The following is a 24,120-nucleotide window of genomic DNA, read 5'->3' as shown; positions in this document are numbered from 1 at the left end:
AATAAAGTATTTAACGAAAAAATGTATTTAACGCAGAAAGATATTAATAGGGGAAGTTTCCAATGTCCGCTTTGGGGTTTCGATGCCATTATGAACAGAAAGGTGCGATATTTTTTACTTGTAATTTATTTTTTCTTTACTGAATTTATTCAATTTCTAGAGTCGCATTAACAAAACCATACAAATAGTGGAAAAGGGACTGGTAATTACCTATCGCATAAAATTGTTGATGGATTTAAAGAAATAATCGAATCTGAATCGAAATTCAATCGGAAATTGTAAAACAATTCAAAGGGGCTTAAAAACATCAGTATTAGGAGGAATAGCATACGGATTTGTTTAATTTTAACCATGGTTTAAAATAAACAATCGCCCATTTGCATAGACCTAGGAACTGGAAATTATCCTGGGGGAGTAACGATGGTTTATACTGATTATAACGACCATTAATTTCGACGAAAACATTTGACAAATTAATCGAAAATGAACGCTGGACGGCAAATTAAACGATGGATATAAAATATTACCCATGCAGTTAAATTAACATTCGTCATAAGATATGAAACGTAGTTGACATAAATAACGAAAAAAGTTATAAAATCTGTTACTATTAAATAACATACATACAAGCTCTATTTTTTTACAAGTCCAACTCTTTAGTTAGTCCAAGCCTTTAGTATAGAAACATTAACGACAATGGTAAAGTCTGGAGGGTCCCCAATTATCCCATCGTTGGAGTATTTCAGGACCGAGTTAATATTTAATTAAACGCACCGGCTGCTGGAACGCCTTTCAGTATACCACGTCTTGTTCAATCAAATTTAGTATACCACAAATTTCGATGATGGTATTCCATTACATGAATTTAGAAAATGTTGAACTAATCCTAAACCAAAATAAATATATCGGTTATTTTGCTGTAGTAACCTTTCCCAATAGCTCTGTAAATGAATAAATGTTGTGTTTAATACAGCTGGACTGTTTTTGACGTATTATGGTGTCATACAAAGGTAATTATATTGTCCCATTCCTTTATTTTCGTAAAATACCGAAGTATTCACATATTAACTACGTGTTCAACTCTCTATATATCTACGTATTCAACTCTGTCGAGTGCAAAAATAATCTATTCTTTAAACGAGCAACCGTTCATGTTACACTTGAAGCAGCCATCTTACGTCTGATAGCGTTCAATAGAACTGCAGTGTCGCGCCGTACGGAAGTCGCTAGCAACGAACCCTCCCGCTGTGAAGATCGCTGACGTCTGGACGCTAAATTTGCATACACGTCCTCGGGGGCCTCAGGCACACCTCGGCTGAGCCCGTAATCCTTTTGTTTTCAATCATTCGACTCCATTCGGGGACGCGGCACACCATATGAGTGTGTGTATGCCTGGTATGGTCGACGCATGGGAAAGGGATTCTAAATAAGCGTCCACGTTTCTGACTGATCTACCGTAAATTAATATTAATGCTCGTCACTGGACAGCGGGGTGGAACTGAAAGCTACCCATTCAGTACACGCGGATAACACCGAACTACGAACCAGCCATGCGTGCCACCCGGTTTGTGTATATGTGTTCTTTTCCGACAGGATGCTTGTAAGACACCTTTGCCGAGGAGCCACGAATTTGCTACATGATGACTATCGTAAAACATTTTTAAATCGAAGAATATGAATGAAACATGAGCCAAATTAATAAATTCTCGTATAACTATAAAACCAGCAGGTGGGGATAGCGTGTATTTTCCACTTGTAAAAATTGAAAGATAAAACCGAGTATAGATTCGCGGAAACTTTTCGTTGCTCCTTCTTTCTGCAGGGCATCAATTCGCAATCCACCCACTCGCGCTTCGATCGCTACCATTCATCCGTACAGGATCAGGAGAAAATCGATAACTTTCTCGTCCGGTACTATATAAGAATGGCTCATCCAACCTACTATCAGTGCAGTAGTGTATTTCGACTTGCGAAGTGAACAATTCCGAACCCGTGCCCAACAATATATTTCAAAGCAAAATGTTTAGATTTTATTTTTTCTTCAATCTAATCTGCCTCTATCTGGCGATCAAAAGTGCCCTCAGCGTGGAAATGGATGCAAATGTAATTACACTAGCCCCGTGTTGCGATGTGTTTGGGATGTGCGAAAGGGTAACATTCGTCTCGAAACTCTTGTAGGATCAAAAATTCGCCCACGAGGTGACCGATGGTGCGGCCGAAACCGACGGATTAAGGCGGGAGGATGGCGACGACGGAATCAACAAACGGGCGGCCGCCATGTGGTTCGGGCCACGGCTCGGCAAGCGCACCATCCCGGTGGACCTGCACGACGAGCTGATGGAGGAGTTCGACAGTGAACCGTTGGGTTATGCGGGCGAGTCGCCGGAAAAACTGGCCACCGAGCTTATCGAGGGCACGCCGTACGTTGTGCTGCTGCTGACGGCAAGACCTCGTAAGGAGAACGGTCAACGTCCCCGTCTGATCGCTAGTGGTAGTGTCGCGTTAACGTGTTGCCTTTCAATCCGCAGGAAAACCGCAGCCGATTTTCTACCACACGACCTCCCCCCGGCTCGGGCGGCGAGATTCCGTCGGGGAGAACCACCAAAGGCCCCCGTTTGCGCCACGGCTGGGCCGAAATCTGCCATTCTCGCCGCGGCTGGGACGATCGTACAACGGTGGATACCCGCCGCTACCTTTCCAGCTGCCGTACTAAAGTGATACCAGCGCCACCAACTGACGCCGTAGGACTGTGACCGGTCTGGACAGCTTCAACGTTTGAGTTTATTGGCATTAAAAACAAAAACAAAACGAAAAACGAATGGCTGGAATCCAATAAACTCAAACGGTTTGAGGTGTGCCGGAAATCACACCCTCACCTCTCGACGAATTGTACATGTGCTCTCTACTTTAATAAATTATTAAGTAACACGTCAACGTGTGATGTAAACAAAATGATCCCACTAAGAGCATGAGTGTTATTTAAAAAATTTCTTAAAATTCCTGTTTAAAGCAAAGCGAATAAAACAAAGCACAGCTTATGCGATGATGCTTTGAATTCGGTAATTTAGCAAAATAAATAAATTTCGGAATGTATCTATCCGGAATAATAATTTGTTGTTGGGAAGCAGATATGAAAAATACATACAAAACCATAAACAATCCAAATGTGCTACAGTTTTTTTCGATGTTACAATGAACTTTGCTTATTGCAAAATTTCTAAATGGTTGAATTCATCTCAATTTCACCTTCACGGTACTACAAAAAATTGATGAGCGCCTTATTGATCTCATTTACTTATGTATCGAGACGATGAGGCATTGGAACAAGAGTTTCTTTGGTGAAATATCACTCTCTGGATCTAAATTCTGAAAGAATTCTGGCCGGACGATTTTACATAGGAGGAAGCAATTTGAAATGAATCGAGAGCTCAATGCGATCGTCAGAGAAAAATGGCTTAAGACACCCGTGCTGGCCAGGCTGTAAATCCTGTTAAAAAAAAGTTTATGCCGATCCGTTTGTTGATAACAATTCTGAAAATGATTCAACATACTAAGCACTTCTTGCACATTTCAAAGATGGTTTTCATTTTCAAAGTCCTTCTAGGCTGTCCTCAAGGCCTGAAGAGGTAGGCCTAAATTGAGGTGCAAGGATACGCCGACGAAGCCACCAAAAAAGCTGGGATACGGAAAGGGAAAAAGAGCTGATTTGTGGAAAACCCTTCGTTTTTAATCTCTAGCATGAAAAAAATGTTACATACGGTATCAGAAAAATGTCTATGCTTTTTAGGGATTCCGAGCACTGTATACAAAATGAATTGGTGGGTCAGAACATTTTTAAAAAGCTTTCCATCTATTCCAAAACTAAAATGTAAAATCAAGCAAACCGCCCAATTCTAGTGTTGAAGTATGGTTCAAAATCCAAATGAAAATTCAAAAAGGGAGCCATTATTTTTGTTACTTTTGTACTACCGGATGCACGCCACTTCTCTCCATATGGTGGAATATTAACATAGTACGACGAGATGCAGCCGAACCTTTCCATACAGCGTTAAAAAAAAGTTTGTTTCATTTAATGTAGATTCAGCTTCAGCAGGTAACCGTAGACTTCCGCATTTAGCTAATGCAGAAACTAAAACGAAGCACAAACGAACTGTTGCCAAACCCGGCTCGCAACAGGAGAGCACACAACGCGCATGTGTCACGCGCAAAACAAATTAATTAAAGCAAAATTTAAAATACACCACACAAATCAACGTGCAATAGTTTGTCGCAAACAACGCGACGAACGTACCGGTTTCTTCCTAGAAGGAGCTGCAACGCGTTCTGGTGCAGGCCGCTATAAAGCATCCGCTCGAGTAAAAACCAATTAAGAGTTCACGCTGGAGGAATCGTTAGAACAAAAGTTGAACGAATCTGCGCCGCCAAAGTGTGATTGTGTTTTTCGTTCTTCAGAAATGAGCCCCGCCCGAGTGAAAGGATCGCATCGCGTCGAATGACGTTCATTAATTGGTTCAATGCTTCATTGGGTCTGTATCAAACAATGGAAAAGAATGGAATATCAGCACGAACGGTGCAACAACTGACTCGAAAAGGACGAAAAGTTCATCTTTCAGTATGCTGTTTGCAAGAATATAAGATAAATTTTTCCCAGCTTCAAGTTTAACACCGTGTCATAAATTTGCCTCTAATAGAACCATCAATACACCCACTGCGTTTGTCGAAATGCAAATCGAGTTTCAGGTGGTTGGCGTGTTCGCCACATGGCGCAATCGGTTTGCACAATTCAGCTTAGTGTGAAAAAGAAAAATTAATAAAACAGCTTAGTATCTCGATCAAGCCGCGGAAGGTGCGTCATAAAACTGTTCGACCGAAACTAACCAACCCTCCTTTTCGTATACCGCGGGCTGCATTAGGATCGTGGAAAAAAAAAGCACAGCAGAACCATGTTCCTTGCCAAATGGAAACTCCGTGTCTTTGTTCTAAGGCCTGCTGCTCACCGCTCCGAAGGACGGTATGTAGCCGTTTCAGATCATAGCTTTATGACAGGTGCAGCTCAAGTGTGGAAGCAAATCGGAATGTGTGCAGAGTCTTGTGCCCGCGCGGCCTGGGGCAAATTAATTCAGCGTGTGCCATGCATAAGTTCCCTCAAGCGAAAAACATTCTATTTTACGCGCAATTTTTAATCTTCCTCATCATGTTGTTTCGTCATACATATTCGCACATCTAATGCTCGGTAGAGATATGATCGCAATTACCTTTCCGTTTGTACTGGCAACTAACAAAAAACAAAGACCAACGTCAACTATCAAGTGATCAAAATAGTCACACCCGGAATCTGAGACCTTCTATCGATCACATAATCTAAACAACTGACAGACTGACCCAAAGTAGATTGAAATCAGAATAATAAATAATTTTAAACATGTTTACGGATGTTTGGGTAATTCGTGTTCAATATTATGACACCAAGCTGTCTGTGCTCTGAAAACCGTCATTGTTCAAGTTTAAAAAAAAACCCCGTCAAACCATTCCAGGTTAACGGGAAAATATTCTACTTAATAAGTTAAAGAAGTTTTTTTTGAATAGAATTTGTTAGGAAGTAAACCTACCACTCATTTCTGAATTAATTATTACAGAAAGAACTTAAAAACAAAACATTGAATGTCATCAAATATGCACGAAAGTTTAAACATACTAAAAAACGTTAAAATGGCCATAACGAGATTTAAATTGAATTATTGAATGTTAAAATGTAGGTTTTTTATTCGTATTCAATATTAGGACACCATGCTGTCTACGATACGGAACACGTTATTGTTCGAGAATTTTTATTACAAAATGCATCTAAAATTTTGCAAAAGAACCTCTGCTCTGTTAATGTTGAATTGTGTTATTACCATTTTATTTGTGCTAATGTTTATCTTTAGATTGAAAATGTTGTCTTCAAGCTGAGCAAATATATTTTTCTTTTTATATTAACCCGGTACACACATAAGCCAACATGTGTTGAAAACGGATGGAAAAATGCTGTGCTGCTGCGATGGGCAGGAAAATGCGACGTTGATTGAGGCTGGAGCGACCAGGGCACAATAGAAACCCGCCGTGTAGGCAAATGAGCCACAGACCATTTCCTTGTGCGAATTGTCAGTCATTAGCGAATGTTGGCAAATGTTTCCTTCCTTTAATATCGCTGCTACCGACCCGGGGAAACCGATCCGCAACTGCTCCTGCCTCAATCTTTTCGATAATGACCATGAAATTAAGGAACTGTTTGGTTGTCTCGGGTTTACGAGGGAGCTCGTGGAGCAACACAACAAAAACGCACCAAAACGAGACAGAGAATCAATCGGCCATAGCAGTGCCCGGTGCACAACGTCGAAATAGTACAAGAAATGCCCCCAACAAACCCAGGAATACTTATGTTTTCGTTTTTTTTTTACGGTTCTTCCACCGGTTCGGGGGTTCGCGCTGGCAGACCGGTAGGAACGCTGAAGGTCGTAATTTGGCAGCAATGGACAAAAAAATGGAATATGTATCGGAATAAGAATGCAAAAACTGGAACTGGCGGGCATTGTGAAAGGAACTAATCCGGCGTAAAGACACACGCCTGTCCTGTGCTAAATCACCGCCGTACCTAAAACAGCTTAGCCAGGGTCAGTGAAGATTAGGATTTTTTCTAGGTCCAAGAGCCGTCAGTTTCAGACAGTTGTAAAAAGTCGCTACCAATAAACAGTTTTTATCATATAAAATATTTGAATTGTCTGCATGGTTAGCACTTGTTTGCATTTCACATCGCCCAATCAAATGCGCTTGTGCAATAGAGTTGCTACGTCACCGACGGCTTATCGTTCAAGTTCAATATCCGCGGTCAATTTTACACACGATCAATCAACAGAAATTCGCCTCCGTCGGTTCCAGTTTTCGAGCGAGCCCAAACTTTTAGCCCCTAAAAAGTCGTTCTCACTTTTTTTGGTCCGTTCTTCGAAACCGTGCTCAGCGAGTCTCCTTTTTATTCGAACTGGACGCAATTGGTCGCTGCTCATTGATATTTATGATATGCCTCTGTTTTCCACTCGGCTGTTTGCAAAATAAGGAATCTTAAGGTGAGAACAAAAACTTGCCCGGCACGTGCCCATGATTAACATTTTGACCATTACCTGAACGGATTAATGGACTGGAGCCCACTCTCTGGTGGCGTTCGCGTCTAATATTTCGGTGCCGGAACCGGCGGGCGCGCAGAGGAAAAGGTATTGTAATGGGTTGGTGAAGATTGGCCACAATCCGTCGTATTTCTCCGTCCCTTCTTCCGATTAGTTCGCACAATCTTTTGCTCGGTTTCGTTGGTCGTTAGAGGTGCTAAATGCAGCGCAAGGGGGATTGGAAGCCATCTTGTGTAGCATGTACACGACGCCCATTAAAGTCCAAGGAGGCACGCTTCCGACGTCGGGTTGCTTTTCCGATATTGGACTAGTGCCACGCTTCCTTATGCTCGCGGGGAACATAACCAGTTTCGACTAGATCGACGGTTGACAATGAATTCGCACGGAATAAAAGGTAGGCGAACGAGCTGCTTTTGGGGTGACTTTCAATTTTCCCCCCTGTTCCCCCACGGTCAACTGATTGCTGATTCTAATGACTGTATTAAGGCCGGTTGTTTGCTGGATGAAGACGAATGTAAACAATTAACAGCGATGGAATGGAAGGATATCCAGGCAGCTCCGCTTTTAATAAAAAATAATGCAATGTATCCTGATCGCGTGCTTTATAAGGATCTGGGGAGGAAAACCTCCACACGATCACCGATTGCATGTCCGCCACTTTTTGTAAATGCTGCCCGCCAACCCTAGTGCCCTAGCAAAACGTTTTCATCGGTCCTTGCCCCGTAACGAACCGTCACCGCAATTGCGGCCACGATCATGAACGAAACATTACATTTTTGCAATAAATTCCGTGCGTAACAATATGAGGCCAGCATAAAATACACTCCTGTTGAAGTCCACTCGGAACGATGCTCTACGCTGAACGTGATGTCCAATTAAGGATCATAAACTTTATAGCCGTACGATGTATGTTTCAGTATTGCGCTATGAGGCAACCCTGGATCAGCTGAGTATAAACTAAATGTCGGAGATGAAGCCATGTAAAAAAATCTTCAAACCTGTTTCAATAAGAATAATGTATGTACTTATATTATGGAAATCAAATATAATGGAAAACAATAAAACAAAACAGAGCTACGATCATCACTAAATTTTATTCTACGAATTAAAATTGAAAACCAAAAATTTTCTAGTTGCAATCAGTTTTTTCTAGTTGCAATAAAGTTTTTGCTAAACATACGACAAAAGTTGGTGAAAACTTTGAAGAATGCAAATGTGTACATGACATGGTTTTTTTAAATTACGATCAAGAGACTAGCTTACTTTTGTCTTATGCCAGACGATCAACTAACTCCAATCATATTTGTATACTTTTACTGTAAGGTTAAATTTAGAAGAGATTTTATCCATCAATATATTATACATACCCTATTTAAAACAATTTTGTCAAAAATTACACGTTTAACTTTATTTAGACGTTAAACAACCTACTACCAAACAGAAAACAATATGAACAAGTAAGAAATGCTAACAAATGTACTTTAGAAAAGCAATATGCAAATAAATTTTGAAAGAATTTTGATATAATTTCCGACCGTTATGTAAAGTAGCAAGAACTTCAACAACTTGGTTAAACAACAACACATTTTTATTCATAGTAGATGTAAATTTAAAAAAACAATCGTTAAAATTGTGGCTAATTTTTTAAGAGTCTGATTTTTACGATTATCAGTTTGCTTCAGTTCAAATATGCAAAATATTTATTTGTCGCCTATGTTTGTAAAACCAATCTGTTGTTCTTGTGTACTTTTTCATTTCTCGACCGAAAATTGTGTCTTATGGAAACAATAAACATTCTCTTTCGTCCCAGTGAACAGTAGCATCGGTCGATTACGCAATATCGTATAATAAATCAAAACATACCCAGCTGCTCCATTGCTCCGTCAGAGTACCTATCTACGCTGCCATCGAACTGATTTTCGCATCATTATCGTGCGCCAACAGGGGGAACTGGCCCACAACCCGTTCGTCGTTCGATCATCAAGGTTAACAAATGAACGAAACTCCATAACCTGACATTTCGCTCCTCGAAACGCTCGTTGTGCCAAATCTGCAGGGACAGTCCCAGAGAAGGTACTCTCGGACCCCCGGATGCACTTGTGCACAGTCTCGTAGGCCTGAACTACGCGTGCCCGCGACCTTGTGGCGAATCGAAAAAAATAAAATAGCCAACCAAAGAAACGACGAAAGGAACTGTGAAGAGATTCCCCTTGCGATAGGATAGGTTAGCTCCAGACACTTCCTACTAGTATACCACGCAAAAGCAGAAACGTAGCATGCATGCAACCCCATTTTCTCTGGCACTATTTTCCACGATTTTTTGTTTGTACCAAATAGTGGACACATTTATCAACATTCTTTACGGCCCTTTCGGCCGTGGTGTGAATTCCTACTAACAATTCTACCCTTCGCCAGTCGCGTGCCAGCAGGTTATTTTTTTTCTCTTCGTATTTTTGGTCCAGCGGCACACTCTGCCATCTTTTCCGAACACCAATCAACAGCTTCCGATCCAGTGCCTCCGCAAAAGCAATACATTAGCTATGCGCTTTTGCTCATATCCTCATTCCGCGATCTGCATATGGGTGGCGAGCAAGGTGGCAGCAAAAAGTATAACCCAATTAAAATGACGCTTTCAGCAGCGTTTTTCGTAGTGATTTATATGGAATTTAAATTCGCACAACCTATAACAAGTCGCCAACGGCTACTATAATATAGTAACCTTTACGTCCCATGCAATTTCGTTTCACGACAATAAACGGCTCAGTGGACGATTTTAGATCATGCAAACCAGTTTTGTATTCCTGCAAGCTTGCTCTAAACAATATGTTTGCTAGAAACATTTTACAAAAGAACTGCGCGAACACGTAATACATCACAATAATTATCGATGTGACGCAATGAATATTTAATTAATGTTTCGCTTGGCTATTATTAAATCTTTAATGATTAATGAATAGCTCGTTCCCGGTAGGGTATGGCACAACAGGAACCAAGAGAACGAGTTGAGCAGTGTTTCTCAAGCGTTGTGGTGGGGCAATGTTTAATATTGAATTGTGTCACTAAATTTTGCGATTAGCTATAGCTTTATTATAATCTGATTCATCAAGAACGTTGTAGATCAAATTTGTTCAGCCAAACAGTCGGCAATCACATGGATTATACATACCAACGATCATCTTTCAAATATTTAGAATCTTGATCTTTACTAACTCGAGAAAAGATTCACAATATTTATTTTCGTATGTGATTATGCTCCCTTGATTTTTTTGTTTTTTATGTCAATGTTGGGATTCGCCAGAGTGTGTAAACTAATTACCATATTATAATGTGCATAACTCTTTTAGTTTTTGAATGACTAAAGTCTGTCACGTTTGTAACAGAAACAATACCATGTATTCTATTTTTTAACCATGAATTGTTACAATGAAATCGTAAAAATTGAGTTATGATAGAAACAAAAACCTTTTTCGTCATAAACATTGAATTATTCGTCAGGGGGGTAACAATACACGTTATCGGTTATCTGTCCACGAAAATAGGTTACTTTTCTATAGACTTATATTTTTGAATAATGAATAATGAAATTAAATCTGCTCGAAAAAATAATGTTTACAAAACAATTTCTAATTTTTGCTGTTTAATAAAAAGTATGAAATAATAATGTAAGAGGCTGGAAAACTTATGTTAGAGTTAGCGCAAGGTCCATTAGTTTCCAACTTACCTATTTGTTGTTTAGAATCCTTACCAAACCTAGACCATCGAAACGAAAGGATTGACTATCTGAATAGCAAATAGCAAATTCGCAGAACGCAAAGGACAAGAGAGTCAAACGACAGGTACGACCGAGATCGGTCCTCATGTCAGGGAAGAGGATGATAATGAAAACAATGATGATAGTGATGAGCAAAATGACCTCACAGTAAATCAACTATTTTTATTTTCATTTGGTTCTGAGTGCTAAACAGTCAACATGGGTGATCATTAAAAACGATTCCGTGGGAGTAAAAAATGGCATGGCGACACTAAGAAACACTGTGCCCGCTAATGGCATCCATTTGTCTTCCCGCTCGATGCTGTACTAGAAAAACGGCAAAATAAAGTGCGGCCGAATGCGAAAATCCTGACGCTCCGTCAACTTACATTATTCATCATCATTCGTGTGCATGCTCCGATCGATCAACCTTCAGCTTCGGTCGCGGGGGATAAACCGGCCCCGCCATCGACTTTGTATCGTGCCGCGCGCAATGTCGGTACAATTTGCTATCCGAGTTTGATAAGGCCCGACCGTGGCGCTGTGTAGGCGAACCCCCCCGGCCAGGTGGAATTCCAGACTCCAGAGAATGTGTGGCAAGAAAAGCTAGGAGTGTAAAACTCGCGCCTTTTTTTTGGTTTTGATCAATCGCCGAAAGGGGACGCTGTCGAGCTGGGCAAGTATATTCTGTCCTCCCCCCCCCCCCCCCCCCCCCATCGGGACATCGTGTGCCGGAGATGCCATTTCGAATCAAAGTCACACCTGCCTCGGGGTGGTTTTTGTTCTTATTTGCGCGTGCAGCGTCCACCCCTTGACAGTCCGATATCATACGATCAACATTTCAAAATCGCGCTAATAGTTACAGATTGCCCTCCTTGATTCGCAGTCGTTGGCGCAGTCGGAGACGCGACCCGGGGCCACCTTGTTACACCTGAGCGACAGTTTGGCGATCTGGCCCGCCCCCGGGGGTGTCACCGGGACGCAGATTGAAGCTGTCGTTAGAATTCCCAAGAAAGGGTGGAAGAAAAAGCAACAAACCCCCGGACCGGTTATGCATGCAAACAAGGTGCACATCCCTGCGACACCGAGCGGCGCAAGGAAACCCATGGCAAGGGTTTCGCCGGTTCGGCCGACGGAACACCCCCCGCCGTGACGCGTTCGGGTGTGCCCAGGGTTGCGAAGAGAATCGCGTCGAGAGGGCAAAGTGAAGCGAATCCTTCATCGAGTAGGGGAGCGCTTAAATCTGTAGGATCTCATGCTAGGCTAATTGACGGCGGAGCGGAGAACGCATCGCATCCCCGATATTGAACACGAGCGCGCGACCGAGCTTCATTTTGGAGGTGGACCCCCCCCTCCCCCCCCTCCTCATCACCCTCCCCACCCCCATCGAGTCACCCGCAAGGCGGCAGTGCGCTTTTCCAGCCGCCGAATCGCAATTGCGATCGCCGGCCCGAGCGTGAACGCCCGACGAAGCTGCTCGATGCGAATCGGCAAGCTCGGGTCGCCCGAGCGCCATCTCGCCCAACAAACGCGCGCGTTGTTGCGACTTGCGAGTGCCGGTCACCCGGGGCCGATCGCTCCGGAGGCCGTATAAAAGCAATGTAAAGCAGTTTGCCGTCAATTAGTTTGTTTTGAAAACTGCCAGCAGCAGCACGGATCCGAGCAGAAGTTCGGTGTCCTTTTGGTTTCGCACGAACAAGCACGTCCAGCAAAGTCGCTAACCGTTGTCACCGTGGTGGCCGAAACATTAATAAAAAAACACATAGAAAACGCAAACCCAGTGCAACCAAGCTTCTTACCAATAGACGTGTCCACGCGTACGGTGGATTCGTGATTGGGCAAATCGGACGAGGGTAGAAGTGTTCGTGCGTGTCGAAACCGCCATCGAAAAAAACACCGAGCCAACGCTAGCAGAGACTGTTGTACTCCGAGGTGCCCGCCTGAAGTCTTCCAACGAAGAAAACCACACGAAACCATCTGAACAACCATTCCGGGGGCCGGATCGATCGTGCGGTGTGTCGTGAAAAACTCAGCGCTCAAGGAAAGCGCCGTGAAAAAGTGACCGCAACAACCAAACAGTGCGAGGACAGTTTTCGTGAGCTTCTTCACGCCGGTACGAGAAAACGCGATAAACAAAAAGAAAAAACGGCTGCTGCTGTGCAAGTGTCAGTGCGTGTTACAATCTTCGGTTGACCGGAAGATTTGCCATCGCCAGCCGGGCGGAAACAGGAAACCACACGTAAGCCCATGTCTCAACCGTTTATCGAAGGTCCTAGAGAGTGTAGTCCGGTGCGCCCTTCGGGGTCCTTTCAAAATTGGTTTCACCGTTGTAGCGGCGTGGCCGACGGAAGGCTTGTTCTAGCCAGCAGGAAACGCCGACGACGTTCCGACGGAACAAAGGAACTATCCGTCCGAAACTAGTTTTTCTCGTTCCATTAACGCCGGCCCCGCCACCGCCGAGGTGGGGCCACTGGAGTTAACCAGTGCGCTGATGAATTGGTTCCTTTTACACGCATATTGTGGGGTGCTTTCTTTAAATTTATGTGCACCGTTTATTCCGAAGGTTTTGTCCTGCGCAAGCGCAAGAAGATAAATCAGTGGGATAAAAAAACAACCCCGCTTGATGATGGTAAATATTTCTGTGAAACTAATTATGTGTACAATTTCATTTGAAATGCCATCAATTATCGGTTTTAATTGAGTTAACATTCTACTATGCAAAGATGGTTATTCATTCGTTCTAAACTAACTATCCGCAAGCGGTGGACTTCGAGAGAAAAAAAAACAAGGGGTTGCCCCAAGTGCATGAATAAAACAAAGCCACACGAACGCATTTTAAAACGTTTCCCCTGACGTTCCTCCCAGGTCCGGTCAACAGATGCAGTTTTTTAATACATGCGTTTCCGTTGAATTTTTCAATTAGCTCGAGGAAAAGATTAACCGTTCAAACATACAGCGTGTTTCATGACAAATGGATGGATACATCGATCGCGAGTACATATCAATCGCGAATCAAGATCAAACTCGCAGATATACAACCGTGGTGTTTAAATGGCTCAATAACGTTCCGCTGTGTTTCGGTATCCTCTAGCGTGCGATATTTCCAGAAAGCACCAACTCGGGGAGGGTTTTACGCGAGGACCACCGGATTATTTGAACGCCGGATCGTGCGTGGTTCACCCAAAACGGAAAACTCCTCAAGCGTGGCGCTTTGCTTGGACACAGGACGAATGCTTCATTTCATTTCGGCGCTGGATGTCAACAGGTCGCCACTGCGTGCGCTGTCGTACTTGAGCGATAAATTCTTTCGAATGGCAAACCCCCTCGCCCCCTCCCTTCTTGGGGTCGGTTTTTCCACGCCGCGCGAACCGAAAGGAATTCATTAAACGCATTGCTTCGAATTATGGCTTAATTTTTTGCACATTCCCCATAATGCATCTGCGCGCGCTCCCGCGCAGCTCGGCGGAGGGAGGATGGGGAGTTCGATGTGTGAACCGTTGTTTTTCCGAAGTGGCAACACTTCTGTGGTCCATCTACACACACACACACACACACCCCTCACGGAGAGCGCACGCCTCATCGGTTCAATATTTGAATTTCAAAACATCGGTTTAATTGTTTAATGATCGATTGCCGGTGCGAGGTCCGATCGTGGCGTTACGATATGGCCCCCGCATACCACGCACAACCACCCACACACACACACACACACACATACACACGCACGCACACTCGGTGGAGTACAACCCCCGTTTGCCATTGTTTGCAAGCGCGGGAAACTGCCGCGATCGGTGGGCGAGGGGCGAGAACCTTTCCATCTGTAGTGGGCATCCGATGGAACCCATGCCAAAGAGGATCTATGAGGGTAGGGGTGAGGAGGGGGAGGGGGAGTACTACACGCACAGCTTCAGGTCGTCACGCATAGAATACAACAACTGCGCCAGGGCAGAATTCCGTACGAGCCACGAGCAGTGGCATGTCTTGCTCCGGTTTTTACCCTTTTAATCGTTTGCGAAACCAACGTTCCTAGCGCGATGAGGAACGCGAAGGAAACGGAGTGCTGTGTTTGGTTTTTTTACCTTCTTCGTAGCTGTGGTATGGAAGGGAAGAAAAAACGTCCCAACGCACGCCCGATCTGTCCTATCCTTGCCGAAAGGGTGGATAATTGAAGGGGCAGCCAGCTTGAGACGGAAATCGGCTGATGCAACAAAGGCATCCTATTGCAACAGGTTGGCGAAGCGAAAGACCGCGAACGCCCAGAACAAGGATTTCGCGTCCGGCGAAGCAGTTCTTGCGGAACAACGCGTAGCATGCTGCAGAGTGCGATCTTTGTCCTTTGTGGTGGTACTACCGAGGAGATCTCTCACGTCAGCGGCATCAGGCATCGGGCCCGACCTCACGCCGTGATGCGCTGGTGTTTGCTACTGCGCGTGGCGCAACGTAGCATGCATTCCAACAACGGCAACCGGCAACGGGTATCTAGCGATCCGATCCATCCCAAGCGCAATCGATGGCCGGGTGGTGCGTTAAAGGCGGCAATAAACATCAAACAAACGCTTATCTTCGCATGCCTACAACCCATTGGCGTGAGTTGTCTTCGATCGAACGATTTCGATCGAGGCGCGTGGCGAACCGATTCATACATAGCTCAATGCAATTATTCATCAGCTGAGATGCGGGCGGGGATTCGCCCTCACTTCCGTATTCCGGTAGGGACACAACGGTGGGGGAGACCCCGCAGTGGAAACGGCCAGAAGGAGGATCAATCAGCTAATTGAGCTACATGTTAGTGAGTCGAAGAGTGGGAGGGAGATACGGGGATCCACGGGCTAATATACCCGTGGATGGCCTTTCCGTCGTACATCGATTAGAATTTGCGACTTCATCTGCTGGATCTGCCTGCCGCACACGCCAATTGCAGCTTTCACTTGCACTTAGAACTCCGTCGAGTGTGGACGTTTGGTGTTTGACGTTGGTTCCCGTTGGTCGGTTTAGTTCCAGTGTTTATCGTGACATCTTCCAGCTTGCGCAGCTTGTCTAGACACCTGTTCAGACCCGCTCGTCAGTGAACAGACGAAGAATCAGGTCGAAGAAGGTAGGTACGGAGTATGTCGTTGTGTAACGATCGCTTCGTCGGAAGACACTTGCGGGCAGAAGTCATACATCGCTTCCCACTCTATGTTCATCTCAAGTGACGGCCAAGTGTCCGTCGGTCGTGGAGAGGTTCGCCCCAACGCTGCCATCTTGACCGGCATCAATTTCACTTTATTCCAATCAAAACTATTCCGCACCACGACTATCGGCGACTGTCGTCTTCGTCGTACCGGCGCGAAGTGTTCGTTATCCGTTCCATCACATCCCGGCGACGACGTTTCTCGATACGACGACGATATTGCCAGTCGCGTTACGGACAAGAAATTATGTCGCCACTAAACAAACACCATCGTTGGTTACATTGTGTTGTTGTTTTTTTTTTTGCTTACGCGTCGATCGCTGATCGCCAATCGACCGCAATGGGAAAGGGCGTGCGGAGAGGAGGGCAATTGCCAGCTGGGACCGAGACCCTGAACCTCTCGACAACCGGAATCTCACCTAGTCCAGTTCCGCAGCGAAACCCAGCGGCACTGCACTGTGATTAATGTGTGAACCTGCGGCGCACAATGGAGGCGCACTAATAATAATTTATCGAACGGTTTTCCCGCAACTCATGCCCTGCGCCGAACGGGAACGGATGTCGCATGTAAGTGCCAACAACGGAGACGAAATTGCAATCAAGAAGTGCTCTGGAAGGTCTGGCTGCCTCTCATCTAGCGACGCCCAGTGTTCGCGGGGCCAGTGTCCTTGACCAATTATGCCAAAAACAGCAAGTTCAGGTGTAAATGCCTCACTTCAACACTCAGTTGATCATACGCAAGGCCGAAACCGTATTACCTTGACAAAGGTCGATCTATATTTACGTGGAATTTAAACGTTGACCACATTTGCGGTAAAACAACACACACTTTCTCGACCATCAGTTGCAAAAGCGTTGAAATTAGAGTTGTGTAATTCAGATTCATGAATCGTTTTAGAGATTCAAGAATCCCGAAGATACAGAAGTGATGATCCAATAGTGAAAATTGATGAGCAAAACATGGGTAGAGAGACCTCTTGTTTTTTTTGAACGCATTATCCACACCAATGAAAGAATCATGGAGATTCGTGAAAGATCCATGAAAGATTCATGAAGATTTATTACGGTTTCATTAGATTCATAAACGTTTGAAGATTCGAATCCCTAAAGATTCATAAATCCATCTGAATGAATCTCAGGTGAAAGATTCATGTGAATGAATCTCACCAAAAGATTCATTAGGCACAACACTAGTTGAACTGTTTCTTCCCAAAAAAGAAATCTCCAAAAACCCTCCACCGAACCGGGCATAACTAGTGCTATAAAACTCATGTATGGATGTAATTAAAGTGCCTCGTGTACTTTCAAATACGATCGTTACTTTGATCACATCGGCCTTCTGGAGCATTCGATCAGAACGCAGAGCATACGCTTAACAAAATCGTGCACCAATTAAGGCACCATTCGTCGGTGAAGGGGCGAACACAAGCACTTTGGGAGCCACTACTGTGGAGGTAATATTTTTAATATCTGCGGTAGGTTTCGGGTCGGGTCCCCGAAAGCGAATAGATTAGCCCATGCAGGGTCTACTTCAATATTTGGTCAGTACATTATGTAGACATTCAGAGTGAGCGGACCAATGCAAAGTCGCAAAGAAAACCGACCAGCGAGTCGAGTCAATATTGATAATCAAGATCGTGCGATCCAGATAGCCACTTAACCTTAATCCATCCATCAAAACTCCAATTGCCAAGTCCCCTTGCGCCCTCCCGCTTGCGATACGATTTCGATCGGACTCGGGGCTCGTAATAATGGGGGTGACAAATGTAAGAGTTTGAGATTTATCTACAACCTACGCATGGGACGACAGGAATAGGTGTATATTTTGGTCAATGGATTCGTTAGAGGAAGGAGTTCCGATCCTAACTTGAGGTCACATCTGTCGCAAACCGGAAATTGGTCAAAACAAACCAAATTCCTCGTCCGTTGACTGGTTTTTCCTGCCTGCCAAACGATTGCCGAAGAAAGGCTTTGACAAACGAGTCTGTACTCTTTGTTGAATCAACAATCTCATAGATCACCGCGTGGGGGTTTTCGGGAATTCCGACCGTACAATTCAGGACCCCCAGCATGGGCGGGAATCCCATGGTGCAAAGCTAAAAATCACCACCTTCTTTATCGTGGTGTTTCCGTTCTGGAAAGGCGGTGAGACTTCACGAGCCTGGGCAGATGCGAAACGTGTCGTCGAATGCAAATAACGCCGGGCTGGAAATGGAAAGAATGTTCCACCGCCCCATGCCTGCGTATGCTGCGGTTCAGCGAACATGAGTAATACTATCTGGTTCGGAGTTCGCTTGCGTATGCGCGACACGAATCCCGCCAAAAGCCGACCCCCACCCCCCGTCCCCCTTGGGGTTCGGAAAGCATCTCAACCGACCGTTGAAGCGCCATCGCAGATTTACTACGACTTGCTTCGCGCTCGGTGGGAGGGGGTTAACATCTCCTGGGGTGAACTCGCGGGCTGAGAAATTTCACCACCCCACCGGAACCGCGCCACACCAGCGGACCGGCGATGGACGATGGCTTGGCCCTGACTCCACCCTCCCTCCCCGGGGGGTGTTTAATTGAATTTTTACGCCCGCTTGCAAAACGAACACGATTGCTACAGGGCTCTCGTTTCCAATGCGACCGCGACAAGTGCACTAACAGCTGCACCGCCACTGCCAGCTGATCTGACTCGTGATCGTATGGGTGTGTGTGTGTGTGTATTTCCCCAGCTAGCAGCAAGATTAGCTTTGAATACACCCAACCGACGGGTAGATCAGCTGCCCCTTCTAGGCCATCGAACGGCATCAGGTCCTGGGGCGGTTGGCCGGAGTGAGGCATCACCGCTGACGTGTGTTGCATAATTGATTGAACGATTAATTTATGGTAAGCGGTTGTGTTGTGTTGATAGCAATGTTGTTTCGCCCTTTTGCTTGCTCATTACATTAGTATTCCATTCACTAGCTCCGGGCGATGCTTATCGCACGCGGTTTCATACGCGGTGCATCATATGGAGGTGCATCCCTGGCGTGGATTTCCGGACGGGGAAACAACTCAGTTACTCCGATTGCGGTGTTTCCCCGCTCAGAATTAACTCGTGGGACGGAAAGATGACGCAACGGAGTGAACTGGTTTCGATTGCGTGCCCGTTCTGGGGCGCAAACAAATTAAATGAAGATGTTACACGTTAATTGCTTCCGACTCCCGGCGTTGCTCCGGTGTTGGAGCAGTGTCAGAGGTTACGCCTTCGACCGCAACCACCTTCGACCGTAATTAAATCGTTAGGTTGGTTGTTTAGAGTTTCAGCCACAAAACAGCTCGTTAGCCGTAGGGCCTCCATAAGCACACGGGTTTGCTTAAGCACTTGCTGAGAGCTAGCGGGAGATCGCGTGCGCCTCACGGTGTAACCACGGAGTAGGCGACAGCAGCGATCGAAGCTGCCAGCACCAAACCGAGGAACTAGATCTTCATTTCCCAGCCAGCTCGGCAGGGCCACCGGGTTGAATAACCCTTGGCACGCGACCACTCACCAAGCCAATTTCATGGATTAGCATAGCGTGATGCTGCTGTCCTTGGCGGTAAACGATCTACGTTATAGCCGGCAGAAAATCCTAAAGCTGAGGCTTACGATCGAAACGGTTCTGGCCCGTTTTGGCACCGCGCGGTACACGAATGTCAAGGCCTCCGGGTAACCCGGGACGGTTGATGTCCTTTCCCCTCCCCCCCCCCTGAAAAGGGTTTCGGCATGTTTTTGAAAGTCATAACAGATATTCAATTTCCCAGCAATCGTACACAACAACCCGGAGCCGGTTCGGGTTCCCATTTCAATCAGTGACAGCCTGTCAAACGATGGTCAAGCGCAAGGACGCATTTCAGAAAAGGGTGCTAACAAACCGTTGTGGAGAACTTGTAGCCTTACACACACGCACACGCACACGCACAGGAGAGTGGAGCCCGAATAATGTTATTTATATTTCTCCTAAGAGGTTCCTCCGTTCGTGTTCCTTCGTCCTTTCCCGTTTCGGTGGTGCTATTTTCGATCAATCAAACACCGGACCAGTGGACAGTGAGTGTCACGGCAGGGACAGAGGGCAGGAAGAAAAGCACCTAGTCATCACAGTTGAGCGATTGAGCTCGGTAAGGAAGCTAAAATTCGGACCGGATTTGATCAAGGACACGACCACGGCACGTGCCGAAACGGATCCGTGCTTCTCCGGGTCCTAAAAGACGGGTTCTGGCAAAACCGGCTGCAATCAATGTGTATCAAAAATTTAGGCGTTAGGCGAAGTTTATTAAAGTTAGGTAGAAAAAAAAAAATACAGCCCCACCTGGCAGAATCGGCCACACATTCGCCTCCCCCCGCGGCGAGAGCCACGCTCGGCTTAAGAATGAATAATTTATCGACCACCAACAACACTGTAATTGATTTGTTGTCGGTGCCATTTGGCACTCCGGCCACTGCCAGCGATCAATTAAGCGAACTGACAGGAAGTGCTGCCCGCCGAGGAGGCGGGGAAATTGAAGGGGAGAGTTCACTTGGCTGTCCTCTGACGTTCTATGTTTTAGCCACCTCGAGTACGGGTGTTCAAAGCTCGAGGAGTTCAAACCGTTTTGGCCAACCTTCGGCGTGCTTTGCCACCCTGCGCCGGCCGTTGCAGTTCGTCTAGCAAGCGGAACTGGTCGGGGAGGTTTTATGTCCCCAGTTTTAATTTTTTTATTACACTTTTCATTTGAACCAAGCCTTTGCCTTTGCCGTTGCGACCTGATCTGGTTTTGACGTAATTTATGACAACGTCCGGCGAAAGGATACTTGGAGGCGTTCGAGAGTTCCTCTAGAAATGTCACCGTTTTCCCACAACCCCCTAGCGTTGCCGATTCGGGTAGATCAAAGACTGAAGCACAAAGAACGGCTGCGATTCCGCAACCGAGACCGAACCCAAGCCCCAAGGAAAGCCGGACCGCCCCGCGGTAGGCAGCAAAGTTGTATGCAAAACGAAATGGCCCCTTCACAGGCGAGTGGCCGCTTGTCGTTAGAAAAAAAGTAAAAAAAAAACAAAATCACATACCGACTCCAACTCGAGGCCCCTATTACCGGTGGTAATCTTTCAATAAAGTAATTGTGAGTAATTTTCCAACGACGGCGCACGGTCGGCGGTTACCCAAAACTTCGGCGGAGCCAATTGGTGGGCCGATGTGCGGTGCGGTGAAGCTTTGCGGTTAATCAAATTACCACCAAAGTGGCCAACAGTGTGACGGGTATTATAAATATTGGTTCGGTTCGCGTGTTTGTACGCTAAACCGGCAGCGCGCCCAGCGTGTGGTCCCCTCGGCCGGGGAAAAGATCAACCTTGGCCCTTGTGTCCCGGTCAGGCTGGGGGGAGGTTCTGTCGTAATGGCCTCAATCTGTCCACCGTGGTGGGAGGGGGGGTACGTAATGAGCCGCGCGATCTGTGGTCCTTGGTTCTCTCCTCCCAATCCTTACGTCCGCGGGAGGTCATCGACGGAAGTTCGGTCCCCTTCCCCGAGAACGATTGGATTTGAGGCGTACAATTTCTAATTAAAATTTCCTGCCATTGAATCCAACCCCGGGTAAACAAAACCACCCATCCGCCCGATTACCCCCCCCCCCCACCCTCGTGTGACCGTTTCCTCATTTCGGGTACCTTGTTATGTCAATTGCTTGATGAGCAGAAATTATTTCCAAATTTGCAACCCCATGGCCGACCACCAATCGACCAATTGCCCACATAACCATTGGCCCCGGGAGGGCAGGGAAGGGGGGGGGGGGGCAAAATTGCGATTAGATTTATTTACTTCGCAGATTTCGACGCCAGACTTCAATTGATGATGCGAATTTACCGAACGAAATTAACTCTCCCAGAACGCTCATCTGATTGGGTGGAAGCAATTTAAGAATTCTACCGACGTGTGGGCAATTAATTACAACAACTTTTTTCGGTCTCTTTTACCCTTTTTTATTTCTGATCCAACACGTTCCGAATTGGACCGCCGATCAACTTGCCATCCTTGCAGCACACTGATTATTCTGCGCCAATTGGTGGTAATTTATTCCGGTGCCGTAGAACTTTACGGGAAGCCACTTGCGTGTCCGGCGGCGCACTATGGATACCCACGAAAACCAGCTTGCATAGCTTGCAGTGGTTCTTTCAAGGACGAAAAGAAAATACAGGAAGCGAAAACTTCCCAACCGTCACTTACTGTCATGTAAGCGGTGGTAATTTTTTAGCGCTTTACCTTCGTCTAAAAATAAACCGTCCCGAAAACCGGCTCCGGGGTTGGTTTAAAAATATCATCTTGCGAACCAGTCGGGAAGCCTTGACCGCACCTTGAGCGGTCGGTGCAGCGGAGAAGCTGCTGGACAGCACGACACCACCACCGTAACGAATCAACAATCACGAGCAGCGCGCTTTTGGCGAGCTTAAATTGCTTCGCATTGCTCAAAAATAGCTTCCCATTTACTCGCGCCAAGTGCATTCGAGCCCGGAAATGCAACCGGAGGCCGCGGAGGTCCTTGCTGACAGGTTGGGTAGTACCGAGATGGATCCAAAAATAGCACGCCACCAGAACCATGATGCTGGGGAGGGGGAGTAGATGGCCATATACCATGCATGCTATAAGTAGCAGTCACTCCGCCTGACGATGACGCCGTTACCGATTTACGATGGAAAGGGGCAAATACCCTTCGCTTTGCCTTTCACGAGCCGGCTGGAACAACGCTCGACGCTTCCTGCTCGACTTCCTAAACGGGGAGTTTCATTCACGGGGAGAATTTGTTCGCTCGACAGCCCGCTCGGTGGCTTTGGGGTTTTTCTCGTCTTCCAGTCCAGCGAAGGATTTACGCTCATGGTGGCCCTAACGGGTAAAATGAACGGGGCCCCTACGTAATACCGTAAAACATGATAAATTTTCAACAAAATCAATGTTAGCTATTACTTTTATCCCACAATCAATAAGTTTTCTGGCGGTCTCCTCTAAGTTTTCTTTTATCAATTCTGTCTAATTCTTATTCAACCAACCGGATAAAAAATGATATAATTTTACTTCCCCCTTTAAGATCCGCATGAAGTATTCGTTTCAAAACATAACTCGTTTAAGAAGGAATCACGATTTGTATAAAGAATGGTATGCAACTTTTTTCAAATGTATGGCAACATCTAACAGAATATGTCAAAAACGCATTGCGATATCAGTTGGATCCAATTGTTAAGTTTTTCAACGCATTATCTTAGTGCTATGCTTGATAAATTCCCAAATCTTGTTGTTGCATCCAAATATATGATTGGTTCCTATTGATTTACTATGAAACATATTTTTTTATCAACAAACAAATTTTACCTTTCGATCATTAAGAAGATTTATAAATTCTATACAATATTACTTTAATTATGAATGATCCTTGGACCTTGAAGGTTTGGGGCCCCATGCCTGCTTCGGCGGCCCCTCGCCACTGCTTCCAGTTATGACAGTTAAATCCGTAACTGCTTCCAGTAATGACTTCCAGTTCCGGGGGCAGGTTGCGGACATCACAGGTTGAGAATTTGAGAATCACTGAGGTAGAAATCCGAAAGGTAGGCGCACCTGTGAACCGGAAGCGGTCGTCGATTGGTGTCGAGCCGATCGTCTTCCAAAACAGACGTAAAACAAAATGTGTAACGCATGACGCGTGCCAAATCGTTTGGCCGGTTGCAAGGCATTTATAATCTTAAGCCCGCAATCGATGGCTACCAGTAGGACGCGCAGGATTTAAAGTGTCCAGCGATGGTTGTTTTTTTTTTGTAATGCCCACTGCCTTCCAATTGACGTTAATGGTTGTCCAAATGTCTCCAAGGATAACCAGGAGAACGGCGCAATGATGTTTGCGATGCTGCGCGTGTCTCGATGCTGCCCGACCAACCAATTCCGAAATGGAACAGCGTTCATGACATTCACGACGACGGCGGCCAGGGACATTCGCAGGCTTTTGGACCCGTGGGCGAAGGGAGGGGGAGGGGGGCATCCCGGATGTTTTGTTCTACCGGACGAACAGCATA

General features: G+C 45.7%; 1 protein-coding gene across 1 annotated transcript; it reads left to right on the top strand.

Annotated features, from left to right (window-relative positions):
• Positions 1 to 1,991: 1,991 nt before the first annotated feature.
• Positions 1,992 to 3,124, top strand: LOC131258961 (PBAN-type neuropeptides-like). Its single transcript, XM_058260365.1, has 3 exons — positions 1,992 to 2,103; positions 2,179 to 2,452; positions 2,529 to 3,124. The coding sequence occupies exons 1-3, from the start codon at positions 2,020 to 2,022 to the stop codon at positions 2,711 to 2,713; spliced, it is 543 nt and encodes a 180-aa protein (XP_058116348.1). The 5' UTR covers positions 1,992 to 2,019; the 3' UTR covers positions 2,714 to 3,124.
• The last annotated feature ends 20,996 nt before the right edge of the window (positions 3,125 to 24,120 follow it).

The sequence above is a fragment of the Anopheles coustani genome, chromosome 3 (genome assembly GCF_943734705.1).
Source record: "Anopheles coustani chromosome 3, idAnoCousDA_361_x.2, whole genome shotgun sequence".
In the NCBI taxonomy this organism is placed as follows: domain Eukaryota; kingdom Metazoa; phylum Arthropoda; class Insecta; order Diptera; family Culicidae; genus Anopheles; species Anopheles coustani.
The sequence above is the reverse complement of the archived record's forward strand: the minus strand, read 5'-3'. Positions and strand labels throughout refer to the sequence as shown.

Bases quoted from the DNA above. Each gene is read 5' to 3' on its own strand.
- LOC131258961 (XM_058260365.1), top strand. From the start codon at position 2,020: ATGTTTAGATTTTATTTTTTCTTCAATCTAATCTGCCTCTATCTGGCG. The intron at 2,104-2,178 runs GTAATTACACTA...AAACTCTTGTAG, and splicing joins GCGTGGAAATGGATGCAAAT to GATCAAAAATTCGCCCACGA. The intron at 2,453-2,528 runs GTAAGGAGAACG...TTCAATCCGCAG, and splicing joins GCTGCTGACGGCAAGACCTC to GAAAACCGCAGCCGATTTTC.